This window comes from Dromiciops gliroides, chromosome 1 (genome assembly GCF_019393635.1).
Source record: "Dromiciops gliroides isolate mDroGli1 chromosome 1, mDroGli1.pri, whole genome shotgun sequence".
Classification (NCBI taxonomy): Eukaryota; Metazoa; Chordata; class Mammalia; order Microbiotheria; family Microbiotheriidae; genus Dromiciops; species Dromiciops gliroides.
In genome coordinates this window covers 385,538,700-385,555,351 of record NC_057861.1, presented here as the reverse complement: position 1 = coordinate 385,555,351, position 16,652 = coordinate 385,538,700, and the positions used below count along the sequence as shown (strand labels likewise).

At 43.3% G+C, this 16,652-nt stretch overlaps 1 protein-coding gene across 2 annotated transcripts in view; it reads right to left on the bottom strand.

The window, feature by feature from the left end:
* ZCCHC2 (zinc finger CCHC-type containing 2) overlaps positions 1-16,313 on the bottom strand; it is an 89,475-nt gene extending 73,162 nt beyond the window's left edge. For both annotated transcript variants that reach the window (XM_043964881.1, XM_043964882.1), the window contains exon 1: positions 15,181-16,313. In XM_043964881.1, coding sequence (XP_043820816.1) covers positions 15,181-16,179 — 999 coding nt within the window. In that variant the 5' untranslated portion in view covers positions 16,180-16,313. The remainder of the gene's footprint in view (positions 1-15,180) is intronic.
* Positions 16,314-16,652: the final 339 nt, after the last annotated feature.

The following is a 16,652-nucleotide window of genomic DNA, read 5'->3' as shown; positions in this document are numbered from 1 at the left end:
TTTTACTACCTGAAAGACCCTTAGCAAGTCACTTAACTTCTTAGTACCCAAGCATATATGACTGTAAGTTGCAGAGCAGTATCATGAAAACCTAAAGAAAGTATTAAGGAGAAGAGGGCAACTATTAGTTTCAAAAGCTGCAGAGAAGTCAAGAAAGATGAGGATTGAGAAAGGAATATGAGAATTGACAATTAAATTTGACAATTAAAAGAGTGTTAGTAACTTCGGAGTGAGGGAGTTGAGGGGATTAGAACACTAAAGTGGTAGCGGGAATTGAGTAAGCCACAATGACTCCATCTATGACTCAATTCTGGAGATACCTAAGGTTCTTTTCTATTTAATTATGGATCTAATTTCTGTTTTGAATCCAGCCTTGCATGACTAGGAAGCTGGACCACCTCTTCCTATTGCTTAGAGACCCTTAATTAAGGTCCTAAATTATGCCGACCAGAAACATGGTCAGATATTAAGACTAATGTGAGGAGTTTTCTCACAATTATACATCTCAAGCAACCCATGTGTCTTACATGAAAACTGGCCCCACAATGATCAATTACTGTTTCCGTGTTTCTTTAATTGTATACAGACACTTGAGAGGAAACAGGACACTTCTTTTTCTGATTTCAGGAAATTGCACAAGAGAATAGTGTAGAGCTTAAATGATTCACTAAAGGGTCAAGATGGTGCAGTGAGGAAGGCGAAGCCAGTGTAGGGGTGAAGGCCTGGAAAAAAACTTAGCAGTAGAAGGACCAGAAGATGGAGTGAGGAGGAAAAACAGGGTTCTGGGATACAAATTTGAAGGAGAGATGGAAGGACAACAGATTATGACCAGATAAAGGAAGTTCAGATTAATGAATGTGTCAGTCCAATGTCTTAAGATTAATGATAGCAGTGTGCTGAGTGTATTCAGGATGCTAAAAACATAGAGGAAAGAAGAGCAATTCACAGACTACTAAGTGCCATAGTGGATGGAATCCTAGACTTGTATCCCGAAAGAACTGAATTCCAATCTTTCCTGAGTCACTTACTAGCTGTGTAACCTTAGTAAAGTCACAAGCTCATTGTGCCTGAGTTTCCTTTATATTTTTTATAGTGAGGCAATTGGGGTTAAGCAAACAGGATGAAGTGACTTGCCCAGGGTCACACAGCTAGTTAAGTGTTAGATGTCTGAGGCCTGATTTGAACTCAGGTACTCCTGACTCCAGGGCCGGTGCTCTATCCACTGCGCCATCTAGCTGCCCCCCTTTATCTTTAAGGGAAATGGACATTCAGCTCTAATGACTCTTCCAGTTCTAAATCATTGGGGTAATATGGAACTTAACTGAGATGGTGACAGTGGGAATGAAGAGGAAGGAACTGATGTGAGAGACAAAGGAAAAAAATCAATAAGACTCATTGTCTGAATGAGTGTAAAGAAGCCAGAGAGAAACAAAAATCTAAGAATACACTGAGGTTAGGTCTAAGTGATGAAGAATATATACTAAAACACTTTGTCAACACTATGGGCTTTTCCTAACTCTGCTGTGAAGTCAGTATGTTCAAGGGTTCTCTTTCCCATTAGGTTGTTTGCTTGCCATTCCCTAGATTTCAAAATGCAAAAAAAACCCCTAAATATTCAATTGCAAATTACTTGTATTAACTACTCTTACAAGCAGTAAGATGACACAGTGATTATATGAGTAGGTTTCATGTGGGGTCATGAAATATTATACTATAAAATTTTAAACTACTTTACCTCACAAGTAGACTCAGTCCTAAAGAATATCACCTTACTATGAAAGATTCAGTGCAAACAGATTAGTGCTATTCAATCTTGATTTTTAGTAATAAAAGTACAATTCTGATTTAACACAACATAATCTTCAATGTTTTTCCTGGTTCTTTCAATTAGGATTTTAGTTTAAAGAGTTCTTTAGGTAAAACAAAACCAAAAAACAAGCATAAGGCAGTTATCCTTTCTTGAACTAAAGGTGAAAATTTTTATTAAAATTAAAAATTATTTCAGACTTTTACACAACTTTAAAGGAAAATGTCTAAAATTAAGCATTCTATATTTAAATGCTTGTAAGCTTAAAGCTTTTCTTTTTGGATAATTCCATTTATATCTATAATGACATGCTATAAAACTTTGACAGGCTAGAGAGTCTTACTTTACCATGGGTTATTTAAAAGAAAAGAATTCTCTTTTTTTTTTGTACTGCTAGAGGCCACAGGTCTTAACTAATGTAAACCACCATCTAATATCTGAGTAACAATGTCTAATGCAGAGGGTCAGTTATCTTTCAGCTTTAGAATGCCAATCTTTTCTCACTATTAAGATAAATTTATTGAGGGGCAGCTAGATGGCAAAGTGGACAGAGCACCGGCCCTGGAGTCAGGAGGACCTGAGTTCAAATCCGGCCTCAGACACTTAACATTTACTAGCTGTGTGACCCTGGGCAAGTCACTTAACCCCAATTGCCTCACTTAAAAAAAAAAGATAAAGATATTGGGAGAAATTAAGAGATAAAAGTATGTTTTGCATGTTTAAAGTTCAGAGAATAAGTAAGAGACTTCCAGTCACTACTCCCTTTCACACTCACTTCCTACTGCCTTACCCAGTATCTGGTTCAACTATAAATTTGGAGTTGGCATCAAATGTGACACAGAAAGTTGTTACAACACACACCGTCAACAGACTTGACAGACTGAATGATTCAACAGTCCAGTGAAACAAAACTTCAGTCCTAGACCAATCTGAGTTTCTACTGTGTTCCTCATCTCACTTCTGATTTAATAGTTGGTGGGTTGGCCTTAAACAAGATTAGATCCACCCCCTACTCCCCTCCTTCTAACCAGAGACCTGTAGGGGGGTAGCTACAAAAGACCACTGAAACCATTCCTGAAGGCCTGTGACTAATTTAGACAGTCTGAGTTAGGAGTTAACTTTTTTTGTATTGCATGGACTCCTTTAGCAATCTGCCTAACTATGAACCCTTTTTCAGAATAATGTTTGACTACATTCATAATTGAAAGAAATGCTAAATTTCAGTTAAAGGTTAGTGAACATAAAAATGCAAGTTTTTTTCCCATCCAAGTTCACAGAACCCCTGAAATCTATCTCCAGACCCCTTGGGGGTAGTAGATGACAGGTTAAGAATTCTTAATCTATGCTTACTGCCTCAGGGAGGGGGGAGGGGAAGGAGGGAAGGATAGAATTTGGAACTCAAAACTTTAAATAAAAATGTTTATTATCATTATTATTTTTTTTTAAGAATTCTTAATCTAAGCGGAAGTTACCAGCTGCACCCTGGGAACATTCAAGCAAATGGAAGGCACCTTAAGGCTGATTTACTTTATACTCTGTGTTATTGCTGAGAGTCCTCCCAAACTGCTCTCCCTATCCTTAATTCATGTCATGGAAAACCACACCTAGGTGGCAAACCACCTTTCCCTACTACTCACTCGTTCTCTATGATACCCATGCAACTTAACTCACTCCTCATCTCCCCCCCCCCCATACCTCTGTTCAAGATTTCCTTCATGAATTTATTGTTCGGTTAAATTCCTCTTCAAACTTGCTAAACTTCACTAAGACTTCTGGGACAACCAGTAGTGGAGGAAAAGAGGAAACTGTTAAGCTTTAATCGCTAAAATTGCACTAAGACTTTTGGAATACCCTGTATTCCTTGTTTTACTTGCACACCAAATGAAATTTTCCCTTGAGAACATCAAACTGATGGTCATTTTTGGTCCCTCCACCTCTCATGCACCATCTCCTTTAAGATTTACAAAGCTAGAAGGAAGTCAATTTACTCCTACTACTTGTTGCTCTCCAGTATCACTTATAGAACTTCTTTAGAACTGCTTTCAAATTCCTTTGATTTGATTACACCACCCTCTTCAGAGCCTTGTCATTCATTTATCTTCCCAAGACTTCTGCATTTAGCTAACAGTCTTCTCTTCAGCCCTAGGTAGTGCCTGTTAAACCTAACTACATGTTGATGATCCTTCTAAATAGCTGCTTTTTCAGCTCCTTCATCTCCTTAAGTGTTCCTACTCTAAACTTGTGATCTTTGTCCAATGAACAAGCTGAAACACCACTGGTGTAACTGAATATCCACCTTAACATATGGACTACCAAATCAGAAAATCATGTATAACAAAGTAGGAGAGCTTAGAGTTCCTCCTTGGAGAGGAAAATAAAGGAATTGGAGGAAGTTGGGGTTTTTTTTGGTCAGGTGGTCCAAAGCAGTACAAATCATCTCTTCGTGGGAAACAATCATAATATTGTGACATTTTCACAGAAATTTTAGTTGTTTTAACTGTTTTGCTTATATTATATCTGTTCATCCCAACAATAACCCTACCAGGTATGCCTTAACCACATTTAGAGATAAAGTAAGAGAAGTTAAAGTGTCTTGCCCAGGGTCACACAGCTAACAAGTGTCTGGGCAGGATCTGAATTCAGATCTTCCAGACAAGTCCAGGGGATTTATCACTATAGAATGCTACTTCTCTGATCACCTCACCTTCGAGAGTTCATGACTGATATAAACAAATAAATCCCCATAATGTGATGGCTGCATTTATGCCCCAAAACACACACAAAATTCAGTAAAGAACTTGATACAATCCTCTAAGTTAATCAATTAATAATTTTGTATGAGGGAGCTTTGAAATAATCAAAAATACTGTTCAATTTTTCAAATGTAATCTAGTCTGCTTTCTTCCTTCTATTCAAATCTGGAACTAGCTCGCTGTCTAACTGCAAAACTTGTACCAAATATATACATATATATATATATTAATATGACTAACAATGCACTACTTACTGGCCAACCAAATGCATTTTTCATCCATCTAGTTTTTTTTTTTTTTCTGTGCTGACTTTTAAGACTATCTTATAGTAATCATGCTCTTATCAAGGTCATATCCTTCACATCCAGTGACCTATAGACCATAATCCAAAACCTATTCCCCCACCTAATTCATTCCATTCCCCCAAACCCTCTTCCCCTCCAAAGTTTCAATCAAATACCACCCAGCTTTTCCATCATGTCCTTGGAATGCCTGTTCCACAGCCACCAAACTTCTTTTCATCTTAAATCCTTTTCCTTCCCACTTCTTCCATCTATTAGCTAATACCAAATCCTGGCTTCCCACTTATATTATCACAGCCTCCCTGGACCCTCTTTCCAGTATTGACTGCACTTTCACTCATTCTCCTCAGTTCACTGGTGAAGGCAAGGGAGGTAGAATTCTTCTTGCTCCCCCCATTGTCACTTCTAGGTTCTCTATCTACCTCCATTATTCAGTAACCTCTCTTCCTTTGAGGTTTATGCTCTTCCTAGCTACCACTCAATCAAAATCCTGGTAACTGTTGTCTATACACCCCAAGGTCACTCACCTTTCTTTCTCAACAAGCTCAGTACCTTGTTCAAATCTTTTCTATCCTTCCCAACTCCTGCCCTCATACTAGGGGCCTTCAACATACATACTTGCTCTCTTCCAAATATAGTAACCACTTAGTTCCTCAACCTATTCACTTCTCATGACCTACTCCTCCACTTAACCTCAGCCACACACAAAGATTGTCATGCTCTTGATTTTGCTATCAAGAATTCAGAAATCCCCTTATCTGACCACAATCCACTGACATTTCACCTTTTTCCCTCCCAATCCTTACATAACTTTACTCTCTGTCTGCACTGTGACCTCTAATTCCTTGACCCCTCATATCTTTCCTATGCCATATCCCCTGCAATGGCCACTCTCTCCTCTTTTTCCCAGCTTGACCCCCCTGGTCAACCAATTCAACTCTATGCTATCCTCTCAAGTCCCTACCCTCTTTTATATTTGCTGACTACGCTAGGCCAAACTTCAGCCTTAGATCACTCCCACCACTAGCTGCCTTCTCTCCCTCTGAACAAAGATGAAGAAAACCATGCAACCATTCTTATTGCATTAGAATGGAGTCCAGTCAAGGAAGTTCAACACCATCTTCTCAGTCCCTCAGGCTTCAAACCTAGTCATCCAGGACTCCTCATTCTTGCCCCCCTCACCCTCATATCCAAGCTGTTGCCAAAGTCTGTCAGTTTCACCTTTGTAACTAACAAGGGGTCTTGAAAATGACCCTATTTCTCTTGACACTGTCACAACTTTATGAAGGCCCTCAGCACCTCACACCAAGATTATTTATTGAAATAACCTGCAAGAGGGTTTGCCTGCCTTAAGTCTCTCTCCATTCTAATTCATTCTCCATTCAGCCATTAAAGTGATGATGGTTCAATCATGTCATAATCCCCACCATACTACCTGTCTTCGAACATCAAGGTTCAAGTAAAAGAAAACCCTATAGCACAAGTGATAGGAGTTTCAACAGAATGACTTATTAAGTACAGCAAAAGGATGCATGGCAGGAATGTGTGCAATATCAGCCATGTGGTCCCCCACAAGGCCTGAGATTTTTAGCTGTATGATACATAGTAGCACACACTTGACAAATAATACCAGCTGAGTATGGTGATGATGCCTCTAATTCCTGACACTGGGGCTAAAGCTGACGGACTGACTGCTTGAGTTTAAGAACTCTGAGATACAGTGAAGCTAAAGCTGACTGACTGTATGCACTAAGTCTAGCATCCATATAGCAACCCCCCTCCCCCCCCATTCCCCTTGCAAAGCACCACTAAGGAAGGACAAACCAGCTCAAGTTGGAAATAGAGCAGATCAAAGTTTCCATGTCCATCAGGAGTGGAATAAGTACTCCACTTTGAGCCTGGGCAATGTAGAGAAACTTAGTCTCAACAAACATATCGATTTCAAAAGGAATACTGTATGTTGGGAAATTGACAAGTGGTCATCCAGCCTCTGCTTGAATCTTCCTGTTGTTCAATCATGTTCCATCATGTCTATGTCTTTGTGCCTCCACTTTTTTTTTCTGGGGGGGGGGGAGGGACAAAGATACTAGAGTTATTTACCATTTCCTTCTCCAGCTCATTTTACAGATGAGGAACTAAAGCAAACAGGATGAAGTGACTTGCCCAGGGTCACACAGCTAATAAGTAACCGAACCTCTTGAATCTTTAGTGGTAGGAAATTTACTACATCAAAAAGCAGCACATTCCATTTGGGGGCAGATAGGCGGGGCAGTGGATGGAGTGCTAGGCCTGGAATCAGGAAGTCTCATCTCCTCCAAGTTCAAATCTTGCCTCAGACACTAGCTGTGTGACACTGGGCATGTCACTTAATCCTGTTTGCCCCAGTTTCCTTTTTGTAAAATGAGCTAGAGAAGAAAATGACAAACCAGTTTATTATGGAAACCCCCAATTGTGGCACCACAAGTCAGATATGACTGAAAAACATCACATCACTACTAGTCAGAATATCTTCTCTTATATTTAACTGAAAATGTACTTCCCTACAATTTTCACTTATTAACTAATCCTTAAAATTCTGTTAGTAATTTGAAGGTAACCAAAATGTTTCCCTGAAGTTCTCCCTTCTCTAGGCTAAAGAGATCTAAGTTCCTCCAACTCCTACAGGGCATGGTTTCTAATCCCCTTAAAATTCTGATTTCCCTGGAACATTCCACATCTTAATTACGTCAATGGCAGATCAAAGTGATAGTGTGATAAACAAATATTGTTAATACAGTACGCTTCAATTATAAATCGTGTTAAAAAATCATGCCAACTAAAGCTGAGTCTAATACTCAAAATATTCATCTGAAGAAAATTGCATTTTAAAGTATTTGAAGACTTCTGGATATTTGTAATTTGTTGTTATTATTGGAACAATGCATTTTTCAGCCCCTAGGAGCTTACGCTTAGGTTCTCTAATGAAACATAAATAATAATACCCTGAAAACTAATGGGGACAGAGCTAAGTGTGATGTATGTATTTATCTTTCTTTAGATCCTTTTTCTACTTCTCTCAGGTCTATTGGTGTATTTATTTGGGATACTGTGTTAGACCTGGGATATCTTAAGTAAAGAAAAAAATTCAAAATTAATTGAGTGGTTGTTTGAAGCAAAAATAGTGAAAATATACAGTGAATGATAATTTCTTAATTGCCATATCTAACTGCCTTTTCTCAATCTTCACCCTTCTTGACCTCTCTCAACACTGGGCATAGCTGATCCCTTTCTCTACCCTGGATAGTCTCTCTTGTCCTAGTTTTCCTGATACTACTCTCTTGATTTTCTACCTACCTGTCGGACAACCCCTTATCAATATCTTCTGTTGGACTTTCATTCATCCATCCATTTCATGCCCTCTAGCCATGCTCCCTCCCCCAAACCACCAGGGGTCTGTCCTGGACCATCTTCCCTTTTCCTCCTCCTTTCTTTCCCCAATCGCTTCTCTCCCACCCTTCCCATTAAGTCCAAGTTAAAATCCCACCATCTACAAGAAGTCTTTTCCAATCCCTCTTAAGGCGAGTGGTTTCCCTCTATTTAATTATCTCCAATTTATCCAATCTGCCTTTCTTTGTATCCCATGTTAGTACCATCCTGCCACACAATAGGTGTTTAATAAATACTTGTTTGAGTAGTTACGACTTCCTTTGGCGATGTCACCAATTCCTCTGTTCAATGATTATGTCTATGCAGATGATTCTCAGATTAATATAACCAGCACTAGTCTCTTTCCTGGGTTCCCATCCACTATCACCAACTTTGCTGCCTTTTGAGCATCTCAAACTGAATTGTCCCATAGTCATCTTACACTCAACGTGTCCAGAAAAGAATTCATTATCTTTCCCCACAAACACTCCTGTCTTTCAACCTCCTCTTACCATCAAGGGCATCATCATGCTCCCTAGTCACACAGACTTTATAAAAAAGCTCATTGTCATCTTCAACGTCTCACTTTCACTTACCTCATATATACAATCAGTTGTCAAATGCTGTCCTTTTTAGCCTTGCAACATCCCATTTTCTCCCCTTACTCAGCCAACACCCTATAGTTCAGGCTGTCATCACCTAGACTATTACAAAAACTTCCTAATCAGTGTCTCTGCCTTGTGTCTCCCCACAGTGAAGCTACCACAGCAATTTCCCTAAAAGCTGATATCTAACCCTGTCAGTCCCCTACTCAAACTCCAGTGGCTCTTTATTACTTCCTCCTCCAAGATCAAAGTCATTTGCTTGGTATTTAAAGCTCTTTACAACCAGGGTCTTTATTTGCCATTTCCCTTCCTTGCACTATTCCCTTCTATGCACTTTAAGATCAAGCCAATCTGTCCCTCTTGTTGGTCCTCAGAAAGGACAATTCATCTCTTATCTTATGCATTTGTACTGCCTGGAGTGTCTTATTCATGGAACAGCCAGGAAGCCAGTGTCATGGCAGGGAGTAAGGTGTAAGAAGACTGGAAAGGTAGGAGGAAGGTAGGTTATGAAGAGCTTTAAATGCCAGGGGATTTTGTGTTTCATTCTGGAAACAATAGGGAACCACAGGATTTTATCAATCGAGGGGGGGGGGGTGTTACATGATTGAAAAATCACTTTAGTGGCTGAACAAAGGAAGAATTGTAGTGAGGAGACTATAGAGGCAGACAGATCCACCAGCAGGTAACTGCAAAATTCTAAATGTGAGGTGATGAGGGCCTGCACTAAAGTGGTGGCAGTGCCAGAGGAGAGAAGGGGGCATATCTGAGAGATGTTGGGAAGCTGAAACTGACAGGCTGTGGAAACAGACTGCACATGGTGGGAGGAGGGTGAGAGACAGTGAGGAATGCAGGATGACTCCTAGGTTTTGAGCCTGAGGAACTGGGAGGATGGAGCTGCCCTTTATAGTAACAGGGAAAGAAAGAGGAGGGAGTTTAGTATACTCTAGTACAGCTCAGCACTCATACAATTGAAATTATACCTCTTTTTGCGATTCAGTATTTTCATTTACTATATAAAAATATTAATTACGTATCAAATTGTCATATACTTTATAAATTTACTCACACAGTATTTATATAAATTATATGGCAAGCAATTTATATTCATAATGTAAAATTACTAATAATTATAATCCATAATTAATACTACAATTGTTGATAATTAATAATTTAAGGAAGCAGCTAGGTGGAGAGCACTGGGCCTGGAGTCAGGAAGATCTAAGTTCAAATCTGGTCTCAGATACTTACTAGATGTAAATAAAGTCACTGGGAAAATCACTTAACCTCTGTTTGCCTTAATCCAACAGAGAAGGAAATGGCAAACCACTCCAGTATCTTTGAAGAGAAAACCCCATGAACAATCCATTGGTCGTGAGGAGTGAGGCACAACTGAACAACAAATTTTCAATGTCTTAGCTCTTAAACTGAGTCACAGTGTTTTAGCTCTTAAACTGTCTCTTAAACTGCCTCAATCAATAAACATTTAGGCACCAGCCCTGGATTCAGGAGGACCTGAGTTCAAATCTAGCCTCAGACATGTGATGCTTACCAGCTGTGTGACCCTGGGCAAGTCACTTAACCCTCATTGCCCCACAAAAAAAAGAAAGAAATAACACTTTTTAGTAAGTGCCAATTATGTGCCAGACACTGTGCTAAGTACTGGGTATACAAAAAAGGGTCAAAAGATAGTCCCCCTGCCCTTAAGGAACTTCAAATCAAATGGGGAAACAAGATGCAAACAACTATATACAAAGCAAACTATAAAGAGGGATAATTAGTAAAAATTAAAAGGAAGGCACTAAAATTAAGAGGGGTTGGGAAAAGGTTCCAGTAAAAGATGGGATTTCATTTGGTTAGAACTTAAAAGAAGCCAGGGAGATCAGCAGTTGGAGATGAGGAGAGAGAGCATTTCAGGAACAGGGGGGGCAGCCAGAGAAAATGTCCAGAGATGAGAGATGCATTGTCTTGTTTGTGGTACAGCCAGGAGGGGCCAGTGACACTGGATGGAATATGTCTCATTGTATAAACTCTCCAATTTTTTTCAAAAAGTACAAAAGAAAAAGTATGGGCTGGTGATCTTTCTTTGCCAGTTTTAAAAATGTGTCACATAACTATTGTAAGATCAAGTTGAACAAATCAGATTTTTGTTTTCAATAGATTTCGTCACTTGAAAAGTTTGCATGGATTGGGGCAGCTAGGTGTCGAAGTGGATAGAGCACTGACCCTGGGGTCAGGAGTACCTGAGTTCAAATCCGCCCTCAGACACTTAACACTTACTAGCTGTGTGACCCTGGGCAAGTCACTTAACCCCAACTGCCTCACTAAAAAAAAAAAAAGTTTGCATGGATTAAGAATTTTCCCCTACCAAAGCACTTTTTTTTCAGGCACTAGTATTCATTAATATTAGCAAATTATACTTATTTCCTAGGATATCTAAGAAAATTCACTAAGTTTCTATAATCTATAAACACTTATGTAATGGAAAAATTTCATGAAAAATGGATGTGTTTTATAAAGATATAGGGCACATAAGCTTTTACTCTTTGGGAAATAATACTAATAGTCCACTGAAACTTATTAGAATTTAAGAAACATTATTTCTATTTAAAAAAATACCCCCAAACAATCTAAATGATAGTAAAATACAACACTTTCTCAATAGAGGCAGGGTAGGTAGTGGCTAGAGCAAGCCTCTGAATCTGGAAGACCTGGGTTCAAATACCACCTCTGATACATACCTCTTAACTCTTAGCAAACCACTTATTCTCCAGGTGCTCCCACGCAACTCTAAAATTAAATTACTTAATACTTGCAATCCTGCATTCTCATGTATGGAATAAAAAAGATTTACCATACAATCATGTAAACTTCCCATTACAGAAACACCAAAATGGAATGAAAAATACTTTCACTTTTAAAAGAAGTAAGGATAAATTCTTTCCAAAAACATGGAAGAATTCACCGGATCTAATAAATAAGATCCCATTGTTTTACAACTGTCCTAGGTTAGGTAAGACTTTCCGTTCATTGGAAAGGTTGTGTTTCGACAACTTTCTATGACTAGATTGAAATCAAAACCACAGCCCGCTATGTTCCTTTCAGACACTAAAAACGTCTCCGAGAAAACAGAAATAAAACGACAATTTGAGGCTCTGGCACAGAACACTTGTTGAGTCACAATTAAAAGTTTTGGAAATTGGAGCTGCGTTTGGGCCATCCACTTCCTGAAGCTCCCAGGACTGAGCTGGGAAAGGAAACCCCGGTACCCAAATCTCCAAAGTCCGGAGTCATGATCCAAATTCCTCCCGGTCCTCACTCAGGCAGCCCAGGGACTTGGCAGCACTGGGCAGCAAGGGACGCTCGGCCCCTGGCACCGCCCTGGCCTTCCATTGGTCCCGATGCCGAGGCGTGCGCCCCGCCCCTCCCGGGTCCGGCCCCGCCCTCTCCCCACACCCGTCCAGAGCAGGAGAGAAGTGCAGAGCTTACATAAAGACTGACGCTCTCAGCCCCTAGCTTGCTCCCAGCCAACCCGAAAGGGGGCGGGGACCCAACTAAACTTATCACGTGACGGGAGAGGCCCCCGCCGCCATCTTGAGGGGGGAAGGGGAGAAGCCCCGCATGAAGACCCATTGCTAATCGCCATCCACCCCCGACAGAGCTATGGCTACACGTGACCGGGGCACACCCGCCCCAACCTCTAAACCAAGGGCACTTCAGTCTGGGACAGATTTCAAGCCCCTCAGGGCAGAAATCCAGGAGGCTTAAGGCTTTTCCTCTGACTGCCAAAGAGTTCCTCAAACCCCTGTCCTCCCTTCACGACCCCGACTGCTCCCTTCTCCTGCCCCCATCCGCTGGCAGGAGAGGGCAGGGGAACAGCTGTGGGCTCGCTGGCCAGTCCACCCCTTCCCGGGAGCAATTAAGTGACAGGAGGATGGACTCGCTGTCACAGGATGGAGAATGAGCATCCCCGGGCTCTTCCTCAGCAGAATATGCCAGTGCAAAGAGAAGTGCATGTGCCTGAACTATTCTGATTAGATGAAAGGAGTAAATGCTAGGATCTAAACAGCATATAAGTAACATTTAGCTGGAGGCACACTTATTTCTCATGACAAGTCAGAAAACTACCCTCTAAAAAGATCACCTGTAGGACTAAATAACTCGGTTGCCTCTTTCCACCAACATAGCACAGAAGGTACTTCCTGAAAATTAATGACTTGCTGAAATTAATGGCCCGATGCCAAAGATTCATCCACTCCATTCCCATCTGGTCACTGGTTGCCAAGAAATGCCCTGGGCTCCAAGCAGGCAAGATTAAAAAAATAGTTTACTTTTATATAGAATTTCTTTTTTTCATCCACCCTTCTCCCAACCATCCTCTCTTCCAAATAAACTTTTCAGGAAGAAATAAAAATCAAGAGTAGTTACATGAGTTATTGGTCAATTTGAAAGACCAATCAAGGCAACTGTTATTAGAATGTAAGCTCCTTGGGGCAGCTAGGTGGCGCAGTGGATAAAGCACCGGCCCTGGAATCAGGAGGACCTGAGTTCAAATCCGACCTCAGACATTTGACATTTACTAGCTGTGGCTAGCTGTGTGACCCTGGGCAAGTCACTTAACCCCAACTGCCTCACAAAAAGAAAGAATGTAAGCTCCTTGAGGGGAAAGAACATGTTTTATTTCAACTATTTCTGACCACCGATTTTTGCTACTTAACTACTGGTGATGTGAATTTGAACATTTTTCGCCAAAAAAAAAAAAAAAAGGCCTCAGACACTCAAAAACTGGACGATGTTAAAGTGATTTTGTCATTATCTGCATCCCTTTCTTCAAGATTACAACCGGGCTTGCCCACACCCTCTTAATCTATGATATTTTAATTTTCCATGCTGACTAAATTCTAAGAAGCTGTCATATAATACATATTAAGTATCTGAGAAGCAGAATATTTTTAAGGAGAAAAACTTCAGCCACCTCTATTTCCCAGGACAAAATTACTTAGCAATCCATGGTAAACAAAACATTAGTATGACCTCATGCCCCCACTTAAAAATGCTAAGGAACTTCTGAGAATTAAAATCCACATAGCAAGCTACCTTAGTTTTAGAAAAAGAGTGAAATGATTCTATAAAGTTCCCGGATATTATATCTCTAAACTTCCAGGCAAAGGGGAAAAAAATGCCTGCACAGGAAGCCACAGTAAGGGCACAAAACTTACAAAATCATTTCTCAATCCATTTGGCTTTTTGCATGAAAAGGTAGAGTTTCAACAGTGAGATTAAAAGGAATGAAAGAGGTGGAGGGAGTGTATGTAGCCCAAGAAAAGTGAGTTTTGTTAAGTACTGAAACAAGTCACCTAAACTGTAACTGGATTACTGCATTAGACCACAGATAGTTTTATAAAGCTGTATATGAATCCAATTTTAAAATCAAAATGTTTAAAAGTGGCCCAAATGCATTCTCCCCAATCACACCTGGATTGCTCAGTAAGATCCTTAGGAAATAACATCTGTGCCTATATGATAAAGGACCAACATATGGTGATGAACCCAGTGTGTAAACACCAACCCAACCAAAAGCTTAATGATCCAGGTTATGCAAAAGTGAAGGGGAAAAACTAGTATTTCTTGTATTGAGTTTTTACTTTAAGAGCATATCGAGCTATTTCTAATTGAAATGAATAAATTCACATTTGATTTTTTTAGACCACTGAACTCGTTTGAAAGCTATCAGACTTAGTTTGAATTATTCTGTGCCATAAATGAGCCCATACTACGATGCAAGCAACACCTTCATCCTGAAAGTTGAACACACCAGATCTCATAAAAAAGTCACTTTGGTGAGAGATAAAATAGGGCTTTTAAAATGTACTATTAAAGGTTAAATCTACTTGAAAGGAATTCAGTATGGAAGTTAAGTCTCCTGAAGTAGCTTTCTCATTGCACCCTTGGAGAGGTTCAAAAGACCAAAAAAAAAAAATTGCAATGCAACCCTCCAAAGAAGATAGTGGGGGCCTAAGTCGGGATCCCCATTTTTTTCTGTGCCACTGGGGATGATTTCTGGAGCTTTCTGTTATGGCGGGTGGGGGTGAGTGGCAGAATACACGGAAAGCAAAATTAACACTAAGAAATTGCTATGAGTAGGAGAGTGGGAAGAATCCCGAGATCTAAGAGAGATGCAGGTTAGTAAGGCTGTTTCTAAGTCCAGAAACAGCAGCACTATATATATCTATATATCTGGACTAAAGGCTCGCTTCACACACCCCCAACCCCCATGCTCCCCACGCCCCTCCCAAGGAAGGAAAGTCTACCTGGGCCCGGAGGGCAGCGAAGTTGCACTCCTCCCCGTCTGCATCCTCTTGGTCCCCCCGGAGGGCCGTCCGAAGCCGCTCCAGATGTTCCCTCAGGGTGACCCGCTGGTGGAAGGAGAAAGCCGGGTGCAGGGAGGCCATAGTGAAAAGCAGCAGCAGCTCCTCCTGGGCCCCAAACCCCAGCCCGTCGGCTCGGGGCGCCGCGCCATTCCCTTCCGGGCCCCGCTCCTCCGATCTGTCCCCTTTCTCCTCGCTGGGCTCGGGGTCACCGCGGGCCGGGGCCGGGCGGCCGCTGGTGCCGCAGGCGACGACGGAGCTGAAGCTCTTGAGCACCGAGTCCACCTGCGGGAGGAGGCGGTGCAGGCGCCCGGCCGCCTCGCGGTTCTCCGAGCCCAGCAGCGCCAGGTAGACGATGAGGCGGGAGCGGACGGCGGGGTCTCGGAAGTCGCCGAGCTGCCCCGGGTCCGTGAGGCCGTTGGCCTTGGCCTCCGAGTCCCGCAGGTAGTGGTAGTCCTTGCGGGCCAGGTCCTCCAGGCACGAGCCCAGGAAGCGCAGCTCCAGCGGGTTGCACAGGTCCAGCAGCCCGCACATGAACTCGAGGCGCTGCGCCGAGCCCAGCACCAGCCCGAACCACTCGTACACTCGCTCCTGGTCCCGGAGCAGCGAGGCGGGGCCGCAGCCGCCCTGCAGAGACATGCCCTCCCCGGCCGCCGCCGCCACGGCCGCCGCCCCGCCAGCAACAGGCGGCCCCGGCAGCAGCAAGCCGCGCAGCGGGCCCGGTCGCTCCCGGAGGCAGCGCCCCCCGGGGCCCAGCGGCGCCGGCGGCAGCGGCGGGCGCACCGCCGGGTGCAGCGGGAGGTGACAGTCGCGCCGGTGAAGCGGGTCCTTCACGCCCATCCGCCCGTCCGCCTCCGCCGCCGCCACCTCCTGCTCCTCAGCCTCCAGCTGCTGCTGTTCCTTGGGGTGCGTCTGCTTCAGGGGCAGTTTCATCTTCAGCATCCTCGGCTAAGGCGGCGCGGACATGCAGGCGGAGGCGGAGGGGAGCGTGCGCGGGGGGCCGGGGAACTGGCAGGCGGGGGACGGAGAGACGGCGGCGGGGCAGCGGCAGGCGCGCGGGAGCCGGGGGCGAGGGTCGCCCGAGAGTCAGGAGCCGAGCCCCTCCATGCCGCCGACTCCGGGGTCCGGGGTGGGGGAGGGGGCGGGGGAAAGCCGGGGGCGGGTCTCCCCGCGGCTCGGAGGAGGCGGCTCCGGCAGCCGGGAGGGGTGGCGGTCCGGGGCGGCGGTGTCGTCGTCGTCTCCCCCCGGGGCGAGAGGGCGGGGTGTTCCCGGCTGCGGGGCGGGCGGCGGCGCCCTCCGCTCTCGGGCTCCGTGTCTCCGTACGTGTGTGTGTCTCGCGCGCTCCGTCCCGCACACACACGGAGCCGAGGCGGTGACGGCGGTGGCGAAGAAGCGGCTTCCCCCACGGGCAGGCG